Raw genomic sequence first — 13981 nt, forward strand, 5'->3', positions numbered from 1 at the left:
ACCACATACGGCAGGATGAAGCAAAGTAAAATGGCTGAGCCAGCAGACATACCTGTAGACTCCATCATTCAGTCTGTTTTAGATGGAATACATTGTCTCTGCCATAACTCCCCCACCTTCTGGCTCCTCCCGGCATAGCTGCCGGGCTCAACGGTGCAACAGGTCTATTACTGGCCAGCCCGAGGCCCAGCCGAGCATCACTGCAGCGCTTCCGCCTGCTGGGGCCACCGTCACCTCCGTCTTCCTAGAGAGGCGGACTGGCAACGTCGTGGTAGCTCCAGGGAGTCATGGCGGAGGATTGTCGCTTCCCCGTCGCCTTGGTCAACACCTTCTAGAAACACATCTGTACCCCTGGGTGTGGGCCTGGGTTAAAGATCGGAGGGTTACTATCCCACTGGTCCGGGCTCCGCACATCGAGGACACACAGCTGGTGGGATTTATTTTATGGTGACCGGGAAGACCTCCTTCCCTGCTGGTGAAATGCTGCTTGGCCGCCCCAGGCCTCATCAGAGGGTCCTGCCACGTTGACGCTGTTGCCGTCGCCGAAACTTCTGCTCTGCCTGCTGTCACCGAAAGCCTCCAACTCTTCCAACTCTAGCCTGGTACAGCCTCTGGTTACTTTCATCCATAACTCATTACCTTCAATAAACTCTCAAGAGTAGCTCCATGTCTGTTTGCATTCTGGGTTCATCTTGAAAAATTATGACAGTTACTACCTCGCTCTGATATGAGGTTTGCCTACTTTAAGTATTGTCAAGTTATTGTTATCTTTTCAGCTCTTGATCATCGTGACAATGGCATGCTTCAAACAAAGATGCTGGGAAAACTCATTCTCACTTTGCCTGATTTTGTTATTCTCTTATAAGGTGAGCAGGTTTAAAAACATTAATAAGCAAACGACTTCAATTCAACATCAAAAGCAAAATCAATAGATACCTTTAGAAAAGTTACATTTTAATTTGCTTTAACATGAATTATATATATATATATATATAATTCAAATTGACATTTTCTCGTAGCATGTAGATATTAAAATGACTTAAACAATCATACAGTGAACAATTTTAACAAAAATGGATGATCAATGGATTGACTGATTGATCGATCCTCTCAAACATATAACTGTGACAAGTTGAACAACACAAAAAGGGGGAATTTATTCCAACCAAAGAGAATTAAAAAAGTTTATATTTGTCTTATTTTGTTCTTCTTCCAAACCTTCCTGGTCGAAATGTAATCAGAATGACACCTCTACAGGGTCAAAGAAAACATGACAAATTTTGTTCTATTGGTTCAGGCTTCAAATTAAAACATATAACTGTACTGATAAGGGTATTTTTCCTTTTGATGCACTACTGTGAAATTAAATAATAATAAAAAGAAATATTGTTTTTTTATATATATATCTATACAGTGCTGCATTTATAGCAAAACTGATTAACATTTTTACCATGATATATTATTTTCTAAGTCCCTGTGATGGTAATCTAAGTCTTTATGAGACAACTGAGGTGCCTGTCCCCCCTCTTCCACTGTCTCTGGGTGGAAACTACACTTTCAATTTTTATGCCACCAACCCATTGGCAGTTTTTCATCTCAGTTCTTGTTCTCATAGTAAAATGAGCAGCTTTACAGAAGCCCAATGGAAGGCCATTGGCATCAATAGCAACACAACCCTCACTGCGCATTTCTTCCCTGCTGGTTTAATAGTAATAAAAAAGCATTGACAACCATTTTCGTGTTCTATTGCCTGATCTTTTGCCAGAATTCACATGGAGAGCAAAAGCAGGTGAAGGCGTCCACTACCTCATTTAGTCTGCTAGTTTCAGTTTCACCTTAACATGGGGGACAGGGGTTTTACAGAGCAAGTCGTGGTGCTTTATTTTTGTTGGAAAACAGAACATAGGATTCCCTGGGTCCAGAGATGATTCTAACTTTGGAGGTACATAAGCTACGGCTGATGAGAGGCTGCTTTCCCTGGAGCTTTAAGTAAGGTGAGACGGTGTTCTGAAGCTCGGGCAGGCACAGCAAGGAAAGCAAAACTAGAACCCCTGCAAAGAGAAAGCACCCAGTATCCAGGATGTTTTGGCCAGCTCTGCTGCCCCCTGGAGCTAAGGAAACACAGCGGGAGATTGCCTGGGACTAGCTCTGAAGCTAAGGAAACACAGCGGTGGATTGGCTGGGGCAAGTTTTATAGCTAAGGAAATGGTGCACCTTCACCTTATGTCACAGCCACATCTAGTCCCCGTTTTCCAGTTGCAAAACAAAAACACATTTTTTTGCCGTTCGCCTCACTAGAATTGTGACCTAGCTCTGCCTTGCAGCAATCCTGAGCTGCCTCCACATAGAGATAACATATAAACTATTTACTCCAACAACAAAATTCTTGGTCGGCGTGAACTCAGTGATTTATTATCCAAAAAGACAAACAATGAGTTCATGGAAACTTATTTACCAAAAGCCACCGATTTGTTACATTCATCAGACAAATACGCTGCAGATATTGCATAAAGGGGATCCTGCTTTGTGTGTCACACATTTTTGGTCAGGTATAAAGGCTGTTTCTCTGCGACTCTTTGGCCAGACTCTGCAACAGAGACTTCTGAAAGGCCACATCGCATGACTCGGGGATCAGAAACTCCAGCAGCACGTCACAGATACTGTAGATCAAATGCCTGCAGACAGCAACACAAACAACCAGATACACACATTAACTTAAAGGAAAAACAGAACTTAATTTTCATATTTTACAAGGCTCCTTGGTGTTTACCAGTAAACTAATAACGAATAGACTCAAATTGCTTTGCCCAAACAGAGTTGACTAACTTGTTTATCTGATGGTCCTGTAGAGACTCAAGCATGGTCTCCAAGCTCAGCCTGTACTTCTCGCTTCCCAACATATCAGCTATTAGCTCTGTGCAACATAAAAGAAGAACAAAATACACTTAAGGTAGGCAATCAAATCAATAAAACCCCAAAAGCTGCTACAGACCAGGAAGCAGCTGCATCAGGCAGTCCAGACACCTCTCCTTGGTTTCCTCTTTTTCTGCAGCACTTCGCTCAGGCCGGGGTTGAGCTGGAAGGGTACCGCCAGGCCACACAGCCTCTTGCAAGACTTGAAGGTAAATTATCCAGCAGGGGGCGCTGGTTAGGTGGGCAGCACCTATATCCAGCCACCTGGGATGGGAATAGATGAAAAAGTTCTATTGTACATCAAATGTGGAGAATTTTTGCAGTCTAACAGTCAAATAGTCTGATAAAAAAAAATCAGTATTGCATAATTCAAATAAACAGAGACATATTTGTAGATTTTAAAACAAATTATAGAGTTTGTAAAAGTCCATAAATTAAATATTTTAAGTAAAAGATCTGTACAATTCACAGCTGTGTTTTGGAAAATGCATCTGTTTTCATTTATTCATATATGTGTGTCTGCATTGAGTAAAATAACAAATCGTATGGTTAAAAAAGATAAGAAAAAACCTTTCAATGAAGGTGCCAAAGAGAAGTCTGATTGCCTTCTGGATGTTCTCAGTGCACAGCCAGCTCCAGTGATCCTTCATCAACAGGCACAATATATTCAGTGCAACATCTGCCACAGCTGTGTCTGTAGTGCACACAGATAAATTATTTTAACACCATAGTTTTACTTGTTGAAAAACAAATGGTTCAGGGACTAAACCACCAACAGGATGGGTTTGATCTAAAAATTGAGTTCTACTGCACTTCAGTGGTGATACTAAGTCACTGCATGTTGCTTAGGCATATGCCTCACTACAGGTAAAACAGGAGGCCTTTGCCAACGTTTTTATTGTCCTTTCTTCACATAATATCAAATTAGAAATTCAAACTTAAGGTCATTTTAATGTTTTAAAACAGATTATTACAACCATTTTTCATATAAAATCTGACAAGGGGGTTAACAACCAACTGTTTTGGTTAATGAAGAACAATGGCGTAAATATCGCTAAGTAAAGAATGCTGTTGCTTAGGGCCCCCCAACCTCTTAGGGGCCCTGTCATTGACACCTGGTAGGCCCCCTTCGCAATTGTGGACTAGGAAGTCTGATTGCAGACGTTATGGTGCAAAAATTCCTCTTAAAACCCCCCTGATTTTAAGTTGAATGACCAGACCTTATTTATACCCCAACAAATGCCAGATTTCAACATGATGGTGAGCCGTTTAAACACGACACCAATAGCAAAGCAGACAGTGGTACTTTTTATTACTATATTAATAACTGTGTTTAAATCATTAGATGGTTGGTAAAAAAAATATGCTCATATAATATGTTTCAAACTGCAATAAAGACCTTAAAAGAACGATGTATTTGAGTATTTTATTTTCTACACTTCGACTTGGAATTATGGGTAATCCAGAGTGTTGTACTTAATATGGGGCCCACCCAGATAAAGTTGCTTATGGGCCTATTGTTGTGTCGTTACGCCATTGATGAAGAATGTTTACAAGTCATAAAAAATATTAAGTATCTCAGGGTAGTCTTTGATTCTTATTTATTTTTTAGACACTATGTAATGAAAATACCTGACATCATCAAATTAAGCTTATCAAATATGAAACACAGAAGGTCATATCTAACTGCAGATGTGGCAATGACTTAAATGCACTCAGTCTGCACTTAAACCATTTTACAACCTGGTGCCAGATAACTGAGAGGGCTATGAAGCTACTAAAGTTTTAGACAGCAAGCCTTTAAACTATCATTACTGTAACATTTTAAGAAAATATGTATTTTTTAGATTTTGAAAGTTATCAGATGATCCTGGATGCTTGTCTTATTTTCGAAATACTACATTTGCTTGGCCCTCTTCCTTGAATAGTTTTGATGATTAAAAAAATAATAATTCTGGAATAATCAACAGAACATCAGCAAGAGATGATTGTAATGTTTTAAAGCATAGGAATAAATTCAGCCAAATGCTGGTGTCTGTCAGAGGGACACGTCTATGGAGCTGCCGGAGCATATCTAAAACTGTGGACACTGCTCAATTTTCAAACAAGTCCTGAAAATTTGGTTGAAAACTAATTAGTCATGCTACCATAAATAATTCTAATTCTGGGCTCTTTTAACAAAAAAGTTGTTTCTTTTATTTTTAATAGTCTGTTAAGATGTTTTGTGTCTGTGTTTGCTTTCCTGTAGAAAAGTCTGTGTTGTTAATGTATTGTAAAATGTTTGTACCTGCCTCATAACAAACATATTAAATTTAGCTGTGGTGCCAACTTCGGCATATTTATGTTGAAGGATTTGCAGATGCATTAATTAATGTGCACTGTCCTATTTCAAATAAAATACATTAAAAAAAAAGAAAATAAAAAAAAACATGTTGCATTCCCTTATTTACAGGTATTTAATGGTATTACTCCAAAAATAAAAATCAAGCAGAACCAACTGTCTTTACAGATACATAATTAAAATACATACTTGTTTTTCTGTTTTTTTTTGTACCATGTCTTTTTTCTTCCACACTGTTTACTTTTGATCACTGCTGCACTTTACGAAATGGAAATGTCATGAGAGCTGTGCAAAATTACATTTCAGAAATTTTAAAACTTAATTGTCTAAGTCTGGTAATTAGTAAGAAGTCATCTGGGGCTTGTTTGGGAAAATTTTGGCTTCATCTCTACAGATTTCGAATCTGACTCAGGTGTGGACTTTAACAAGGCCATTTTTCAAATGAAAATGATTTCATATAAGCCATTCTACCGTGGCTCTAGCTTCCTGTTTATGGCTGCTGTCTTGTTAAAAAGCTAAACTCCATGTAGAATGGTAAAGTATTTTGCATCAAGTTTTCCTTCAGGGTTGCTCATCCTTTAAGAGGGAAACTGCAAATTCAAGAGGTTTTAAAAATGTTTTCACCCTCTGGGGTGAAAGTGAAAATGACACCATTGTTATGCACACGCATGGAAGAAGAGGACAGCATCCTTATTTTAACAGTTTATTGTTGTTCAGAATAACAAAGTTTCAAAATAAGGAAGTTCTCTCCTAATGTAGCGGAAACTTGGCAAAGTAGCCAAAGAGGCTGTGCAGCCTGTCACAACTGTGTCCACCTCCATTCAATACGACCTGAGTCTCTGTCTCACGAACTGAGTAATGGAACCTTTAGATTCAGCTGTGGTAAATAGAGGAAAATTTATTTAACAAGTAAGGGAATCTATGTGTAATGACCAGAAAATGGATGATGCAAGGTCCATATTATTATCCCAACCTGTCCCATGACTTTTCCCTGATATCTTCTTGTCTTTGTCCTGCAGGGTGCAGCCTTGCTTGGTTACTTCGGTCACATCTGGCCCACACAAAAGTTTCTCCTGCTGTCTGACAAAGATCTCCAAGCCAAGCAAAGACATGCCATTAAGCACCTGAACAGACACAAAAAAATTTTCATATATCAAATCTCTGGGTCTTTTATGTGTGGCTGAAACATGTAGAGAACGTTCCCAGTGTTATCTTACAGAACTGCCTTCACTGAAGCAATATGTCACTTTAGGATGGAGTTCTGGTATATTGAGTGATGTAGACATTTTACTTGGGAAAAGTTTCCTGGAGCACAAAATAAAGGAAATGTAAATATATCTTTAATCAAAAATAAATAATTACGTCACAGTATATTGAACAGACTGAGTTGTCACCTGTACTTCCTGTAGTCCATTGTTCTTCCATCAGCATCACCCTCAATGTCCTCGGTTGGACTAAGAAGCTCAGGATGAGGGAAAGCTGTCCTCAGAGTATCCAAAGCATTTTCCATCATCTTTGAGATGAAGATTGGAGATAATATACAATAAATCAACACACAAACACTTTAAATCTGATTACTTTAGTGTGGTTTGGCTACCTTATCAATTCTTGACTTTGTTAATGGCTTTCTTCCAAAATACACGCAAACATCTGAGTTAATAGCCAGGAACTCCTGCATGTCTTCACTGTTGGCTGTCTCAGGAATGCTGCTTAATTGCTACAAGAAAAGAAAAATCCACATATCATGCTTATCCATGCATTGTAATGTCATACATCGCGAACCTACCTTTAGAAAGGCATCCAACTGGCTTTTCCTAGCTTCAACTTTCTCACTGTCCTGGCTGCCAAAGGGAAGATCAGGGAATATTTTCTTTAGGCCTTTGACATCTGAAAAACATACCGTGTACAGGCAATGATCACCCTCTATTGGATGAACTAGAATAACAAATAGAGTAATTTATTATTTACTTTTAATTAGCTTTTTAAGCTCAGGCTTCTCTTCTAATCTTGCTTGGAGGTTCAGGAACTCGCTGTACCTGCGGTCAACACTGTGGCCGACTGCCAGTGGTGTAGCAACGTCGTTCCCGCCATCAGACACCATCTCAAACTTTTAAATAAAAATGCTTTAGCTTTGGGATTGAACAGCATTGTAAAAACACACAAAATAGAAAAATCAAAAACTTATAATTCTGCAAAAAGTGTGCATGTGTAGTAAATCAGTTTATTTAAAATACATGGATATAAAATACTCTTCACACCAATTTTTTTACGATTTTATGCATGTAAATTTAATACCATGGGGCCCCCATTATATCAGACACCTGAGTAAATACTCCCTGTCTACATTCATGTCTTGCTTTTTATATGTATGTAGCTTCTTTTCTACTCACCTTGTAGATCTGCTTCTTTGCGCTGTTGCCAACTTTTGTCACTTTGAAAGTAGAACCAACCAGAGAAAGTTAACAGACTGAAATTGTTTACTTTTCACGAAATCTCCGACAGTCCTGTCTTCTGTCCTGGTTGTGGCTAGTAACACGAGCAAAGACTTTTCAGGCTAACTGCTGTTCTCTTCATGAGTTTAATTCTGACTTCATATCCAACAGCCACCTCTGTCATTATATGATGATTTTATAAACACAATGCTGAAAAACGTAAAGGGAGAAATGCCCAACAGTTGTTGTAAACTGATTTAAATTGGAAATGTCTTTGTTCATCAATAAACAGTTCAATATTTATCATAATTTTTAGTTATGTAGCTGCTACTATAAGAACACATTCACTAGTGTGTAAGATTAAGATATCTAATACTCAATGACTTTGATGAACAATTTTTAGCTCTTTAAGAGAACAACAATAGACCCTTTGCTAATATTATCAGCCACAAACAGGGAACCGGGATGGTTCAAGAGGCAGAATTTGCTAAGAAGTAGCCAATCAGAGGCAGTTTTTTGTACTCCCTTCGGCTGGTTCCCACCCAAAGAGGACTAGGTTGGCATGAGTTTGTGGAAACAGGTCCTTGCACATATAGAGGAGAGGTGTTACTGGCTTAATTGCTATATTTTAATTACTTTTTTTCTAGTGACTTTTTTAAAAATGAATAACAACAAATCTAATGAAAATTTTCTGTGTTCAGCTAGCAGCAAGGGCAGCTGAAAGCCCCTCCAAAGCAGTAACAGGCAAAATCAATGGCAAACTATGCATGCAGCCAACAGTGCCTGAAGTAAACAATATATATATATATATATATATATATATATATATATATATATATATATATATATATATATATATATATATTAATGTGATGTGTTTTTAATTAAAAGTGATAATTATTTAATTTACACACACCGCCTTATCCACTGGAGACTTGTGGCTGGTCCTTGGCTGGTCCCCTACAATTCTTTTTTGAACAATATTCGTACTAAAATATTCTTTCTGTCATGATTTGTGAACACTAAGATCTAAAGAGAAGCGTCACCTCCTTGTCAGACCCTGTAATTCAGTGAAAGGGTGGAGTTAAAAAAAGAGTTAAACAAAGATGCACACCCAGGAGTAGGCTGGTGGCTGGAAGTTGGAGGCGATTCAGCTTGAAGTCGCATGGAAACGGGCTGCCAATCGGCTGGTATTTGACTGATGGCCCATTTTGAATGGCTGCTACTGTATCTTTAAGTTGAATTTGATGACATAACCAAATTAATCAATGCAGTTTTCAGGTAATGTATAAATTAATGCTTGAAGCTATTTATTGCAGTTTTTTAAAAGCTATTTAAAGAGCTTTTAATTGCTGTCTGTCCTGCCAATTTTATGATTTCACTCTTTTGCAGCTGTATTAGGGACTAGCGATTGTAGGACAGCCAATGGCTGCTTTTCCTGCTAAAGAGTTGGCAACAGAGGGAACATGCACATGAAAAGCAATCCATGGGTGTGAAGAACCATTATGCACATATGCTTGTGATATATTGGGGGCCTTATGGTTTTGAATCTGCATTCATAAAAGGTAAAAAATAAATGTGGAGAGTACTTAATGTGTATTTTAAGTAAAACTTCTCTTACACATCTGCCCTCCTTTGCAGAATTCTGACTTCACAAAGAAAGTCATGGCAGTAATAGTTAATAATATGTAATGATAAAATAGAGTCAAACAGTAGGTAAAAGCACCTTAACAGTGTAGAGTGTGTAGGGATGTATGCCTGTGCTTCGCTGGTCCTTCACATTGACTGTCCCAGAAATATGAACATTCTGAATTCTGAAAGAAGACGCAATGGGGCCACTGGAAGCGTCAAAGTTGTACGAGGTTAGGCAAAGCTTTCTTTGCGGGATGATGGGGGACTTCACCTGAGCAATGCCGGCTGGCCATTGGGAGTCTTTAGGCTCAACTACCTTTAGTCCAAGATTTTTTAGAGGTCGAAAACATCCAAATGCTTCTCCCTCACTTACAGGGAGAAGACTGCAGAGGTTGGCAGTGGGAGCACAGTCACAAACTCCTTCAGCAAGATCATCATCTGAATCTGAATGGATAAGTTGGTTCATAGAAACCATTTTGGACACTAACTGGGAATGTTGGCCTGATGTGAGTGAGCAGCAGTTCACCTTAGATGGTGTGTTTAAACCAGCTTGGTAACTGGGTGTTCGTCCTGCAGATGTCAGGCTGATGAGGCTGCTTTGAGACGAGTCCATCCCAGAGATTATGCTCTGGTACTGAGGCTCATCTATGTCATCAGAGGTTTTGCAGTGGAAATTGGTTTGTTCAGATATAGACAGGGACTTGCAGGTGGACCACGATTCCTGCTGCTCATGACATGTGTACAGTGCATTGACAGAAGATTCATCCAGAGCCATCTCCTCTGCTTCTCTGGTTCTCATAAATATGTCAACGATTGTCTGATTGAGCCAGTCTGGATCAGAAACCCGGCTTATGAGTGGTAACACCATGTTACAGGTGATGAGTTCTGTCACCATGTGAGCGCCAGTCCTGGTTTCCATCTGAGGGTATGGGACAAGAACATGTAACACAAGGTTAACCATGGCTCTGGAGTAGTTGAGCTCAGCATCGGAATTGCTCACAGCTGGATGAGGGGACTTGACTTTACTATAGAGCTGCCATAAGCCATTGCTCTCCTGTGTGGACTGGGTCTGCCTTACAGTCATGTAGCTCTGCAGGTGACAGCCGTACAGCTCTAACAGCTGCTGAACCAGAGCTTTTCTGTCCACTCGTTGTGCACGCTCCTTTAGTTCCATCACAGCCTCCAGCATCGAGTGACACACTGCACGTTCAAACTCTCCCTCCACCTCAGGGAGCAGAGTTCGATACCACGAAGAAACAAAGTCGCGTACTGCTTTGTGGACAACACAGTGGATCTCATGGTTCAGCCTCCACTCATGCTCGGGGGAACACAGAGGAGGGTTAAGCGTCCCAAGGGGCAGAAAATGTTCCAAATGTAAGAAACTGTTTGCATCCAGGGCAGCACGGGAACCGATCCAACCACCGAGAACCACCAAAAGACTCGTGAAGATACACAGCAGCCATACATTCACCAGGAGATGGAATAGGATGAGCCATGCCAGTACAGCACCGAACCCTAACAGCCTCCGCTGACCGAATAATTCAGAAACAGTCCAATGAATGGAACTCTTTGAGGAAGGCATCTCAGAAATATGGTAGAGGATGTCCTGTGGAAAACCAAGATCAATTATTTTGGAGAGGAAACCATTAGGGTTCAAATTAAAATTAAATTAAATGTATAATTATAGGGAGTTATTTTCTTTTAGTTATTGTTGCATGCAAAGAACACATGTTGTAATTGCAAATAAAAAAAAAAAAATGTAATCCAGACATGAAAAACAATGAGAGTTCCATCCATCCATCCATCTTCTCAGGCTTAGTCCTTCAGAGTCGCAGTTCAGGATATCTCAGGCAGTCTATGGGCGAGAGGCGGGGTACACCCTGGACAGGACAGGTCTGTTCCAGGACATTGAAGACCTCTTAATCATAAATGGTTAAGAGATTTTATATTTTTCATGTTTTATTTTTTTATGCAGTTTGTAAAACTCAATCTGAAAAAGAATTTTGAAGGAACTAAATAAATAAATAAGTAAATAAATAAATAAAACATGAATCATGGATCCGACCCTCTTAATCTACATGGGCGAGTTTCTGAGAAGGGCATTTCGTGCAAAGGGCTTTATATTTACCTAGAGAAATAATTGAATGTCTCCAAAATTAAGTTACTATAACACTTGAGTCCTCTGGAGCTGGGAGAAAAGACACATTTCTATTGGTCAGAATGGACCAACATTTATATTGGTCAAGGGTGAGCCTCTACGCCTGAGGTGAATTGAAGAAAAAGTTATCTTTAAAGCACTATTTGCAAAGAATCCAAATTTAAAATACTCAATCTGCAAAAGGGAAGTTTAAAAAATATTTGTTTTTTTTTTAAATATAAAATCTAAAAAAAAAAAAAAGCCCTGGACTTGGAATCAAACCAGCATGGAGTTTCCATGTACTCCCCCTGCATGTGTCCGTTTTCTCTGGATATGCCAGCTCCATCCTGCAGTCTGAAACCTTGACAGTTAATTGGGATCTCTAAATTGTCCCTACTGTAGGTGTGAGTGTGTGTGTTCATGGTTCTGTGTCTCTGTGTTACCTGTTGTTAAAGATTAATGTCTTTTTATTTTATTTTCTCTTTTAAATAACTATTCATTCTGTATGTCTGTTCACTTTCTGTGTAAATCAGCCAGAATGACAATCCAATAATGTAGGCTAAGATGACCTATGATGACCAGAGATGGTCTAGTAACACCTTCCCTCCTTGGATTCAGACCCGGCAATCAAAACAATGATCAAACACTGCCTTTTGCCTTAAGACTGCTGAAGACAGGCATCAGCCACACTGCGACCCTGACAGATATGAAAAGCAGAAGAAGATGGATGGATCTTCGAAAAGATAAAATTAAAAAAAGGACATTTGACAAAAAAATATGAGAAAACATTAAAGTTACTCTCAAAACCTTTTTGAAGTATTTCGAAGATTCATTTCTGGGTTGCATTTTCCGTGGCAAATTTCATTTAAAAATCTTGTTTTTGGTGGTTTCAAAATTCCATTTATAGAACATGTTCTTTACAACAATAATGAAACAAAATGCTGGCTTATGACATGTTGACCTCTTGAAAAAAAGGTCCATACTATCACATCATAAAACCTGGGTCTTTACTTGTTTGTCGCAATGAAATTCCCGTTATGACCTACAGGTAAGCATATTTTCACAAAGCAACCTCTCACAACTTCAGAGTAACGAGCTGAATTTTATGAAATTGGACTCAAGTCAAAACATTCCTTAGGAAGTGATAGTGGTATTTAAAAAAAAATGCTTTATATGATATTAGTAATAACAAAGACAGTGTCAGGGTTTGGTTGTGGTTTGAGGACCCAAATGCAGAGGCAGAGAGGCTGAGGAGATTTCTTGCAGCTTTAATGAAATAAACACAGGTAACAGAGGCGGGAATCCAAAAATCCACAATAAACATGAAAAATATAAAGCAAACCAGAACTATGGAGACATCTGGGGACACAAAACACGAGGAGCCAGGGAAAGACGAGGAACGTAGACCACAGCATGGGAAGACAGCAAAGACAAGGAACCAACAAAGAGTGAGAGCAGAGGGAGAGCATATATAGCTGACAGAGACAAAGGGAGGGCTAACGAGCAGACAAGGAGCAGGTGTGAGAGGAGACAACGAGGGAGCCAAGGGGAAAGGAACATACACAAGAGGGCAAAAGAGGACAACAGAAAAACATGAGAACTAACACAAATCTAGAAATTACAACAAAACTGGAATTAAACCAATAAAACTAGAAAACAAAGAGCAAAGTAAAGAACAACAGAACTAAGACCATGACAGACGGTAAGTAAGTAGTTACATTTAATCCATTTTTATTTGCTTTTTGAGAAAGCATCCTCCGGAGTGCAAACCACTGGACTTTATTTCATAGTATAAAGACGTTTCGCTTCCCATCCAGGAAGTCCGTTTGTTCGGACTCTATAAAGCCTCGAACTTAACGCTATTTTGACATTTTGAATCGAAAAAGCCTCCTGGATGGGAAGCGAAACGTCTTCAAACTTGGAAACAAAGTCCACTGGATTGTTTTTTAACGTTTTTTTTTTTTTTAGAATTGCTATGACCTGGATGACCTTTACCAGCATCCTCAGGAGTGGTTTTACTGTGCTATACATTTTACTAGTTCCTGAGTAATATTCCTGTGAAATATCCCTATTTTTGAGTAAAAATTTCTCTCTACTCAATCAGTAATTTAAGCTATTTGGAGGAACTACTTTAATTGTGCAGGCACAGCAAGAGAGAGGGGGGTGTGGGAAGGAGGTTGTTTGTGAAACTTGTGCAGCATATACGTCCCAAGCAATGCTTTTTTCAACAAGCGTTCCAGGCGACTGGTTGTCAGAGAGCATGCTGATTGATTAGTCAGAAAAATAAGCTAATAAGTTTCAGTCTACTCTCTGATAGTCACCTACTTACCACTCAAAGCTGTGCATCCTGTGCATATGTTCAATGGATATCAGCGGCTTATAGCCCGGTGCAGCTTATATATGTATGTTTCCAGTATTTTATTTTTTTCTAACTTAGTGGGTGCTTATAGTGAGGTGCGCTCTATAGTCCGAAAAAATGTATATGTATATATCCTTTTTATAATGCAGTTACTTTTCTCAAAGTAA

The 13981-nt window shown here is 39.1% G+C and overlaps 1 protein-coding gene across 1 annotated transcript; it reads right to left on the bottom strand.

The window, feature by feature from the left end:
* Positions 1–2485: 2485 nt before the first annotated feature.
* LOC107099246 (sorting nexin-19-like) lies at positions 2486–12301 on the bottom strand. The gene is made up of 12 exons (XM_015397300.1): positions 12254–12301; positions 9413–10924; positions 7223–7361; positions 7041–7141; positions 6852–6971; positions 6649–6767; positions 6472–6559; positions 6228–6378; positions 3484–3607; positions 2993–3177; positions 2827–2914; positions 2486–2675 (listed from the first exon to the last, which is right to left on the bottom strand). The coding sequence occupies exons 1-12, from the start codon at positions 12299–12301 to the stop codon at positions 2546–2548; spliced, it is 2805 nt and encodes a 934-aa protein (XP_015252786.1). The 3' UTR covers positions 2486–2545.
* Positions 12302–13981: the final 1680 nt, after the last annotated feature.

The sequence above is a fragment of the Cyprinodon variegatus genome, unplaced genomic scaffold (genome assembly GCF_000732505.1).
Source record: "Cyprinodon variegatus isolate N-32 unplaced genomic scaffold, C_variegatus-1.0 Scaffold850, whole genome shotgun sequence".
Lineage (NCBI taxonomy): Eukaryota > Metazoa > Chordata > Actinopteri > Cyprinodontiformes > Cyprinodontidae > Cyprinodon > Cyprinodon variegatus.

Bases quoted from the DNA above. Each gene is read 5' to 3' on its own strand.
- LOC107099246 (XM_015397300.1), bottom strand. From the start codon at position 12,301: ATGCAACCCAGAAATGAATCTTCGAAATACTTCAAAAAGGTTTTGAGA. The intron at 3,608-6,227 runs GTTGGGATAATA...TGTGCACTACAG, and splicing joins AGGGAAAAGTCATGGGACAG to ACACAGCTGTGGCAGATGTT. The intron at 2,915-2,992 runs GTCTGTAGCAGC...TATGTTGCACAG, and splicing joins CCTGATGCAGCTGCTTCCTG to AGCTAATAGCTGATATGTTG.